Genomic DNA, 11,514 nt, shown 5'->3' on the forward strand with positions numbered 1-11,514 from the left:
CTTACTTCTGGAATTATTCGTGATTTCAGTTATGGTGTGAATTCTTAACTCGGTTTTTCAATCGAACATGCTGTGCAACCATATAACCATTCCTCATTTATTCTGATGTGGTTCCTTCGACTTTCCTTTCTTCCATATATTGCAGCCATTCCATTGAATAAACAGTTATATACACTAAGCTATGTTTGTGTCACATCTGGAGCATCAGCATTAGTTTTTTCGGCCATCTATATTATGGTATGTTTTTCGGTCTCTACGGTGAATAGTGGAAGCTACACTGGCCCTACAAACATGGGTTAATGCTCACTTTTGTGGCCTTGGTGGATGTAAAATTGGTGCTGTGTCATTGCAGGTTGATATTTGGAGTTTGAAAGTGTTGTTCATGCCATTGAAATGGATTGGAATGAATGCAATGTTTGTGTATGTCATGGCAGCTGCAGGAATATTTGCAGGATTCATTAATGGGTGGTATTATGATGACCCTCAAAATACTTTGGTATATATTCTTCTTATCTAATTTTCATATTATACTTTGGTCCCTAAACTCTTGTTGTTGGACCAGACTACGACCGGGGAGCCTCCAACCACCAGGGAGTTCCATTGTTACATGGGTATGGGAAGAGTGAAGAGTCACCACGTCTTGAACCAAAACCTTAAGGCATTAGTTCCATGAGCCTTTCCTTCTTACAAACTCTTTCACTCCTCCCCGCATATTCAATGTGGGACTTCACACTTGAATAAACCCAACACTTATTCAAAAGCTCTATATTTCAAACTATAGTGCTATAAAGTTAAGCACCAGTGCTCTTCTTTCCTTTTAAACCCCAAAAAATAGCTATAATGAAATTATTTTTTACTTTCTTTGTGAACAAAATGCACATTCCTCGCAATCTCCGCTGATAATCGGTTTTACAGTATAGACGCTTATGACCTCCCCCTTTATGTCCCATAGTAATGATTCCTCTAGTATTATGGCCTTTACCACAAAGTTACTGTCCATAGATCAAATTTTTTCGTGGATTAAATTTCACTTGACTGACTATGGCTTCATTGTGTGTGCCCGAGTAGAAGTTTTGTATAAATATATCGCCATGCTACTAAGTAATTTCATTTAAGTTCTTTTCTTTCTAAGAAGTGGAATAGAATAATCCGAAACGTAATGATCATACGTCTGTAATGCGTTGTATGTCCAATAATAGGTCGCATTGTTTTCTTATAATTTGAGATCTATATCTGGTATTATTCCATATATTGAACTAAAATCTTTGAAGTACATATTTTTTTTCTGTGCTATATCTACCTTCAGCCTCACTTCTATATATTATTCTTGGATCAATTTTTATTTTCATTCTTTGCCATGTTTGACTTGAATGAATATGTAACTCATTACATAGTAATGGATCTTAAGTTTGTTTTGTGAACAGGTATATTGGATCCAAAAGCATGTGTTCATTAAAGTTTGGCATTCCAAGAGACTAGGCATTCTGCTATATGTTATCTTTGCTGAGATCATATTCTGGGCTATAGTTTCAGGCATTTTGCATAGATTGGGTATATATTGGAAACTTTGAATTTTACAAAACCATGTGTACATTTACCGGAAACATGTTATTCACTATCGTCTTTAAACTCTAGTAGGTAGAAGTCTCGTGGACTTGGTCGCCCTTATGAATATTTCTTTTACCATGTATCGTGATATTGCTTTATTTCTCTATGATACATGGTAAAAGTATGAAGTAGCTTACAAATTGATTAATCTATTTAACCAAAAATAAGTTAGTGGTTGGTGGTGTTTGGTATATGAGCTTATTTCATAAAGTATGAGCTTATAATATTGTATTTGGTAAGGTGCCATAAAGTGACTTATAAAGTAATCAAATAGCTTATTTGACTAAAAATAAGTTATTTGAATGTGTTTGACAATTAGACTTTTTAACTTATAAAGTTTCAACTAGTTTATAAACTCTCACCTAACTTATTAACTACTTTTTGCCATATAAAGCCTACACCTTTTTTTGGGTATAAACCATACGGGGTTAGACTAATGGAGAGGCAAATGTAATTTTCCTCTTTAGTTTGAAGGGTAAATTTGTCTTATCATAATAAATATAATGATATAAATGTAAAAGCATATCAAATTTTCTTTAATTTTTAGCATCACTTGACTCTCTATTATCGGAGAGGAGTTTCATTCAAACCATATATATCACTCCCTCATTGGGTAAGACCATGAAAGGCAAAGAAAACTATACTCAACATCTTTGACTATCATTTTTGAGTAGTGAAAAATATATTCTACTATGAATTATAATATTGAATATTCATTATTTAATAATATTGATTACAACTTAAAAAGTAGGATAATTGGAACTTTTAATAGAACAAATGAAGAAAAATAGTAAATAATGAATATATCAATTAAGATTATGTAAATCTTAGAAGAGAAAGGCTAAGGGCCATTATTTCCTATATCATAAGAGAATACACTATCATACCTATGATTTTTATTAATTTTGATCTCTCTGGTCCATTTATAGAATATTGTACACTTTGATTCAATCAATTGTATTTTCATTCTTAAGATGAATTATCTTCCTCAATTTCAATTGGTAGAGTAATTGACTAAGATAGGGGAGATGAATAAAAATATATAAATGATTTGCTTATTTATATGATATATTATAGTATATTTGATACATGGTCGGTGTTGGATTGTTTTTAGGAATATATATATATATTGATAATGGAAGAAATTTTTATTTTGTCAATATATCATCTATAATTCATTTTCGAGTTATAGTTGACTTTTAAATAAAAATAATAAAACAACTGATTAATGATATACTGACTATATATAAATTTTTATGCAAAGATTTTACACTCTTCTTTTTATTGTTTTAGATAATATTATAATAAATGATATTTTTTAACTATAAATTTGTTTTTCGATCATGTAATTAAAAAACAAATAAATAAAAAAAGTAAAAGAGTATCCATCTCAATTTCTCACAAATAAATACCTTTCCTTCATTGTTTCTCATCCTCTTCTATCATGAACATATCTATTGTCCATAATTTATGTCATTCCATATATCATCAGTTTATAATTGGTCAAAAAAATATTTTTATTTAGATATATTTTTTTTTTGACATCACAAACTCACGATATATAGAATGACGCAAACTCTATCTTCTAAAGAAGAAAGAAAAAAAGCAAAATATTAATAATTTGAGATCTGAATAATAAATTGCAAAAAACACGCGTCCACTCTTTTTCTTTCTTCTGTCTTAAAAATCTTCTTCTTAACTGAATTTAACAACAACAACCCTTCTTCTTCTTATTACTAAATAATAATTCTGTGTTTTTTTGTATGAATATTGATCCCAAATTATTAGGGTTTTAAATTCAAATGGGTTTTCGAATTGGAAACGATGATGATGTTGACGGAGATACCGATTCCTCTGTTTCATGCTCAATTTGTCTCGATGTTGTTGCTGATAATGGTCTAAGATCATCGGCTAAGCTTCAATGTGGCCATCAATTTCATCTCGGTAATTTCCTCCTTTCTATATTTAGATCATTCGATTATAAATTTTAATTGCATTTGATTATAAATTAGATCATGTCATAGGAATTGTTGTATTTCACTTTCTATTTGAATTGATTTTGACTTCAACTGGTTGAGACCTTAATTTTATCATTTCCAGGAATGTTTATTCATATATATATATATATAATATACTGTTAAAATTATTGATGGATTGATTTTTTTATAAATATTATGCTCTTTGTTGGGATGGTATGATTTTGAATAATGTTTTTATGTGTGAGAGCTTGATTGTGCTAATTGAGTTAGCTGTGGTATGATTGTCGATTGCGAAGGCCGTCATGAAGGGCGTGAAGTTTCATATATAAGAGGAAATGGAGGAGAGTCAATTGTGTGTGTTTTTTCTATTTTTTTCCCTTGACATTTGTGAAGGTAGCACTGGGAAGATCTTTCACATTAATTTTCTCATGTGGCTGTATATTTTTTCCTGCTATAGCAACGATAGTAGTTTTATGAATTTCTGCATATGCTAGTGTTTTCTTATGTGTTACACGATAATATACGCTTGAATCTCATTATTCTTGTTTAAACTAGCAAAATCTAACTAGCTAACTATTTTGGAAGGCTTATTTAATAGCTCTGAACTGATTATAAACAAATCTATTTAATAGCACTCAACTAGGTTGAACGTGTTGACACTTTGATTTGAACTAATGACCTTTGCATAAATTACCACCCACCCTCAACAACCTGTGCTATAAATTTGCTACACCTGGAAAATGGAAAATTGCAGGCCTATGCTAGCAATTTAATTCATAAAACTTGTATCGTAAATGCTTATACTTGTTTTAAGTTAATGTTGCTAGGTTTTCTTGTTCTTCTCAAATCAATTCTTAACATGATAATAACTACATATATGTTGGCATCACATCGTACTGTTATGCTTCTTCTTACATTTGTATCATTCAGATTGCATTGGCTCAGCATTCAATGTGAAAGGGGCAATGCAATGCCCTAATTGTCGGAATATTGAGAAAGGTCAATGGCTTTATGCTAATGGTTGCCGATCATATCCCGAATTTAGCGTGGATGATTGGACGCATGATGAGGATCTTTATGATCTTAGCTACTCTGAAATGGTAATAGAAACTGCATGAATGCACACATCCATATAATTTTTTCTTTTATTTTGTGTTTTATTATGTCATAAGTATGTGCTTGCATTTTCTTATTTGGTGATCAGCCAGCCTTGCATAAATAGAGACTGTTTATTTTGGAGCATGTAAACTTTTTTCAGCAGTATGTTATTGTTTCAGAAGTTGAAAAAGCCTATACATGTTTGGTTCTCTGATTTTTCACACTTTTCCCATCCTTCAAGCTACTTGAGTTGTTTATCTTTCATCTGTATTTATAAAATGATTGCTCCATTGACACACCTAAAAGAAAATATTGTTGGAAAGAAAGGAGAGAAATATTTGGCAAAAGGCTATCAACTTTTCATAACTAGAAAAAAGGTAAGAAAACACATAGTCAAAGTAGCTTATACAATGCAACATAGTTGTCCAATCCCTTTGCATACGAATAACAAATTTTTTGTTGAAGCACAACCATGGGAATAGAACCAAAGAGTAAAGAGAGGCCATACAGACAATCTTATCCCTTAACAAATGTTGGGGTAGAGACACAATTGAAGCCATGGTCATTCATCTACAATTTAATTCACCATAGACCTACATAGACTGCACTACAATAAAATCTTAGCCTCCTCATTCCTTCTAAAACCTTTGAAAGTTGAAACAAATCAAAGTTTCTGCTTTAAGGTGAAAAGACACCCAGTGCTCACCAAGAATCTTTAACAAATTATTTGATAAAAAAATGGTCACCTTAGAATGGCCACTGCTTCTGAACTTGACCTGCGCATATTACACCAGAAGAGATCTGTGTCAGTTCCATGAATCAGCAACATGTCATTTGTATTAATCAGTGCTAAGTACTGCTCTAAAGATGAAAGGTGTACCTTAGAGGGATATTAGTTCTCATCATCCTATCCTGTATTCATTTGGCTTTCTGGTGGGTAACTTGAAGTTTTCAAGTAATTTTAGTTAAAATCAGGTACTTAATTTTTATATGTATATAGGACCAGAAAGTTGTAAATGTCTAGTTTGCTTGATTTTATCTAGGATTTATCAAGAAGTTCTTGTTTTAGGATGGTGGTTAGGTATATGCCTTCTCCAGTGGTATTATTATCATAAATCTGTACGAAATTAGACATGTGGAACAATATAAAAACTACCTTCTGGATTGAAGAAGAATTGAAAGTTGTGTGCATTTACCCAGTCAAAATAAGTAATAAATAATAATATTTCACGATCTTTTACTTGCTCTGAAGTTTCACTCCCTCTTTCCTTTGCCTACTTAATTCATATACCTTACCCAATCTTCATGTCTTCCAAGTGTACCACTAATTCCTACGTGTGCATTTTTTATCTCCATTACCATATATAGTACATACAACTAGACAAAATCCTTTTTTATTTATCTAAGTAATTGGAATTTCAAGGATGGTGTGACCTGCTTTAATTGGATTATCTCTTGTTCTGTTTCATGTGCATGTGGATAGATAATATTTTGCTTACCATTTTATCTAATATTTGATTTCTAAATGCTTTCCGCAGTCCTTTGGAGTTCACTGGTGCCCTTTCAGTAACATGACCCAACTTCCTTCATCTTTGGAGTAAGTCTAGTTAACATACTAGAATAATCAGTCTAACTATTCTTTGTTTAAATTCATAGACTCCAATCATGCTTGACAGTTAATAACCAAACTTTGTTTCGGTTCGACTGCACTGCATGTCTGCATGCTATAAGATATTACAGCTAATGGTGGTATTGATACCATCATGGAAAATTACAAAAGGAATTTTTTGTTAAAAGTATTGAGTTTATGGGCACTGAGATCTTACGTATTTGCCTCAGTGCCCATATTTAGTATAAATTGTTGAGTTAAATTGTCTATGTTTATCGAAAACATAAGGCATGTTGAGGGAGGTAACTAATAAGTGTTTATGCACAAAATGTAGTCTGGCTTCATGTATTGTTGTTGAATTAGAAGGGGACTTCATTTATTGTTGAGGGAGGTAACTTTTAAGTGTTTATGCACTAAATGTACTCTGGTTTCTGTAAATTAGTTGTTATTGCCATATATGTCATTTGGAAAATGGAAGTTTAAACGGAAAAATGAAAGGTTGTTTATATGATTTATGTGCAATTCACACTGTTTTTCTTTGGTAGGAGTGGAATGCTTAGGCTGCCAACCACTAAATTAATCCTTACATTCATTGTAAGAATGAAAGGTTTTTATATGATTTGAGTATAAGTCTTAGGTTTGAAAATTCCGTTTACCAAAAGAAATGTTGAAGCATATATCTTATCATATATTGTATCTCCCCTGCATTTAATTATTGCTAGTCATTTTCAACTTCTGATTTGTATGATTAGTTTGGAATATTATGTTGGGCACCTGAGCTTCAAAGTTCTTCCACTTTTTTTAACTATTATATATGATGTGGGGGAAAATCATGGGCTCCATTGGATATATTGGAACAGAAGAGATTGCTTGTGGCCATATTAGTATATTACTATTATGAAGAATTGGTGTAGCAGATTTTTGTGATAATAGTGTTTGGCATTGTTATACTGGCTTCCTAGTTATTAAATCTGGATTTGTTAATACGTATACTGTTGCCCCTGAACCCTCAACATCACACACAGAAAGTAAAGAGCCAAATAACTTTTAAGGAAATGGTGACTGATACTGTGTATTTTTTTTCTTCAGGGATGGGGAATTTTCAAGAACTGCATGTGAGATCCTTTTTCCTGCTTATCAGCCTCTTTCTATCAGCTTGCATTTGACTTAATAATAATATCTTGCCTGGTATGTTAAGATGCAGATCATGAGATGCTGGGACAGAATGCTATATTTGCCGAACATACAGCTCTATCATCCGGTAGTCATCCTTGCCCATATATAGCTTACATTGGACCAATACATCCCTCTACTTCCAACCCTGGTGCAACTGTTTCAGAAGCTTCTAACTTCAATCACTGGAGTGGTCCACCAGTACCTGGGGATATGCTAACCTCCTACACATTTCCTGCCGCGGATCTTCATTATCCCAGTTGGGAACACCATTCCTCTCATTTCTCTTCAGCCACCGGCCGTCTAGGTGCTCCTGCTGATCAGCCCTCAGTATCACCTGGTACTCAAAGGCCAGCCAGGGGCGGTTCAGAGGTCCTGAGACCAGGATCTCTTATGCATCCCTTCCTAGTTGGTCACAGGTACCTCTGGAGTTTGTTTACCTTACTAAGATGCTTTTGTGATTGCTGAAGTTAGTTTATTGTTCAAACATGACAATGGGAGAAAAATTATATTATATGTTCATATTTTGTCTTATGGTGTCAAACACATAGTGAATTTGTGTTAAACTCAACTAATAGATAAAAAAAACAATGAACTGGGTACTTTTTGCTGGCTAGTCTAAATTTGCTAGGGTCACGAGGTTGACCGTTGACACATAGTACATGTAATTCTGCAGTTCTGCTGCTAGACCTGGAAGCTCAGTCACATCTTCAATGATCCCTCCTTATCCGGGCAGCAATGCTCGGGCCCATGGTAGAGACCAGGCTCTACAAGCTTACTATCAACCTCAACAACCTCCTAATTCAACCACAATGCGGACGCCCGTGACTCGAAGATCCAGCACTCATAGTGGGCCAGCTCAATTAGCACCAGTGACCTTATCAACAGACCATAATGGTGGTTTCTTTTTTGTCCCGTCAGGTTCATCAGGACACCATTTTCAAGAAGAAACCCACCTGCCAAGTCACTTCCATGCTTGGGAAAGAGACCAGTTGCCTTCATTGCCATTGAACCATATCGATAGAGATCCAAGTCGGAGAGCATACCACCAGATGGCCAGCATGTCAGACCCAGGTATCAGATCCAACAGCTTTCGATTAAGGCATGGTCCAGAAAGAATGCCTTCACAAAATCGGTGACATTCTTATTTTAAGCAAGGTTACTTGTGAAGCAAACCACCATTATTACGGTAAATCAAATTTTATATATGCTTGAGAAATGTTACATAATGATTTGGCCTGGCTGGCATATTATGACAGACTATATACTTTGGCTAGCCCTAGAATTGATCTTTGTGGCAGCCATTTGGCAGTGTGATTGACATTGGCTTCCTCTAGTTTCTTTGGCTTGAAGGGCATAAAATAAGATGATATCAATTGGGCAAAATCAGGTTTTTGAAGAGATACTTTTTTGGGTATTCTCATCTCAAGTGATAAATTAAGTGGTTGGATTTTCCAACTATCTATGTCTGATATCAATACTCTGAAAATACTTTGTATTGAGAAATATGAATGGTGAATGTGATCATATAGACTTTTATGCAAACCAATCAAGTGGTTTTATTGATATAAAATATAATCGAATTATCATGATCAATATATAAAATGGTTGTTATTATTTGGATGAGATGAAATATTTGGATTATTAACTACAGAATCATGCTATTCAGTGGAAAAAAAGTTAGTATTTGTTAAGAGCATATTACTAAAGAAATTGCTGTTAATTGTTAGGCTGTAATAATAATAATAATAAGAAGAAATTGTTTCTCTAATAGAGGAGAGTTTTATTTAAATAAATAAAAAAGGCAGGTAATCTATTAAAATTATTTCCTTAAACTAATTATGTTCCTATACTTAGCATGCTAGTATTTTCTTTAAATAATTTATTAGAAAAGGAATCAACATATTTGATCACCTGGTAATATGGAGAACGATAAATAAAATTTTATAAATATACACATGAGAAATATGATTTCTGTATCTTTCCAATCATTATATTTTCTTAATGTATGAAATGTTAAGTGCAAATATTGTGTTACATAAAGTCATAAACTTATACAATTCAAATTTTGTTGATTTGCCTTTGATGGGTCATTTTGTTTTTTGTGAATGGTATTTTGTCAATGTTCTTCAAAACTATGTTTATAAGACCCGGTCAAATAGTCAAGTACGGATGAATAATTTTCATTTGTAATTTCTGTTGTGTTAATTTTTATATAAGGAAACTATAATGAAATCAAAATTAGATAAGTGGGTGACAATTAATATTTGTTCATTACCAATAAGTCCATGAAATTTGGTGTAATCAATAAAATTGGTCCCTGAATTTTAACTCAATTGCTCAATTTAGTCATTTGATCAAACAAGTCATATTGGTCCATAAAATTTAATTTAATCGCACAACTTGGTCATTGAAATTTGAAACAATCTGGTCCCTTTAGTTTACATTGAATCATTCAATTTGATCCCTTAAAGTTTAATTTAATTAGTTAGTCCTTGAAAGTGAACTTTTCCAAATAGATGTTAACTTGTCACTTAACACGCCACATCACACATTACTAACATCCATTTCCATTTGTGACCAATTTGAATTACAATGAACAAAGTCAACAACAATATTAACTAAACCTTTTATCCATGAGATTGACTACATAGATGGAACGACCCACGAACTAAATTAATCGGTGATGGCTATAACAAAATAACTATTTACTCAATAACTATTTACTCATTAAAGTTGGTGGAAAAGCTGGTATACTTGGGAATACCCTTGATAGTACCGAAAAAATTATACTCTGCTACTGTAATTACGGCTATAACGGCTGCAATATATCAACCACAACCATAATTTAAAACAAATGATTTCATTTTCTTTTATGACGAAGATCATATACGTTGAATGATTGTTGAAATTTGTTTGATTTCATTGAATAATTTGCTTCTCTATATTTTGATAGGATGATATGGGATACTAAATTTTATTAGTTCATTACATTGCTGGATTATTATTGTTTATGAATGAGTTAGTTTAGATTATTAAATGGTAAGGGATGAAATAATGCATTGTTTTGTATTGTGTATAAAAAGAATAACTTCTAGTTATGCATATGGGCTTTGAGACTTTAGTTGATGCATGCATACCATTTGCCATTATTAGAAATAATTAGTCCAGTGGCAAGTACACTCTAAAAGTAATACAAATGAATAGTGGATGATATACTGAATGTCGATGAATCTTTACACCGATAGTGCAATTAAGGGTATTCACATCTATATCCAATGAACTAATCTCTTTTGAGTTGTTTGCCTGCTCCCAGCTAGTGTCGCTCTAAGGATCAAATCAAACCTTGGAGCTTTGTACGATACTTTGGGATCTAGCGGAGCCTTACCTCACTTGGCCAACTTCGTATTGATTAATAGATAGCAATATATTTGTTATATATGCAAAGTATGTGAAGAGTCACAAGTGAGACACACATCTTGAACTAAAACTTTAAGGCATTAGTTCCATGGATCTTTCCTTCTTATAAACTCTTTCATTCTTCCCCGCATATCTAATGTGAGACTTCACACTTGAATAAATCCAACAGAAGTAAAAGAAGAAGACTAATTATTTGATAAGCTTATTCACTTCAGAATTTTGTTTACACTTGTCCTAGAGATAGTTTCCATTTTGGTAAGTATTGCTTGAGATATATTTCTTTCTTTTTACATCAATTGCAATTTAACAGTTTTGATTCTTTTATATGAATTTGGAATAGTGTTTACATATCAATTGATGTCATTTTCACCTTTAAGTATTTACTTGAAGGGAATGAAGTATCTCCTTATATAAGGAGATAAGTTATCTCCTCCTACTAATGAAATTATGACATGTGTAATGTTTCACTATTTTCTATAAAAATATTTAAAAAAATAAATAAAATAACACACATGTCACATTTTTATTGGTTAGAGGAGATAAGTTATCTCCTTATACAAGGAGATACATTATTCTCTTACTTGAATTACTTGAATCACAAATAACTTTCAAAGTGCTATGATTGTG

The 11,514-nt window shown here is 32.5% G+C and overlaps 2 protein-coding genes across 6 annotated transcripts in view; both read left to right on the plus strand.

Annotated features, from left to right (window-relative positions):
• LOC109345817 overlaps positions 1 to 9,007 on the plus strand; it is a 9,650-nt gene extending 643 nt beyond the window's left edge. For 2 of the 5 annotated variants that reach the window (XM_019585039.1, XM_019585038.1), the window contains 5 exons: positions 4,518 to 4,687; positions 6,224 to 6,282; positions 7,384 to 7,409; positions 7,493 to 7,886; positions 8,144 to 9,007. In XM_019585039.1, coding sequence (XP_019440584.1) covers positions 4,518 to 4,687; positions 6,224 to 6,282; positions 7,384 to 7,409; positions 7,493 to 7,886; positions 8,144 to 8,606 — 1,112 coding nt within the window. In that variant the 3' untranslated portion in view covers positions 8,607 to 9,007. The other 3 variants (XM_019585037.1, XM_019585036.1, XM_019585040.1) reach the window with 3 other exon arrangements.
• On the plus strand, positions 61 to 1,703 carry LOC109345818 (heparan-alpha-glucosaminide N-acetyltransferase-like). The gene is made up of 3 exons (XM_019585041.1): positions 61 to 237; positions 353 to 496; positions 1,425 to 1,703. The coding sequence occupies exons 1-3, from the start codon at positions 106 to 108 to the stop codon at positions 1,569 to 1,571; spliced, it is 423 nt and encodes a 140-aa protein (XP_019440586.1). The 5' UTR covers positions 61 to 105; the 3' UTR covers positions 1,572 to 1,703.

This window comes from Lupinus angustifolius, chromosome LG04, assembly GCF_001865875.1.
Source record: "Lupinus angustifolius cultivar Tanjil chromosome LG04, LupAngTanjil_v1.0, whole genome shotgun sequence".
Lineage (NCBI taxonomy): Eukaryota > Viridiplantae > Streptophyta > Magnoliopsida > Fabales > Fabaceae > Lupinus > Lupinus angustifolius.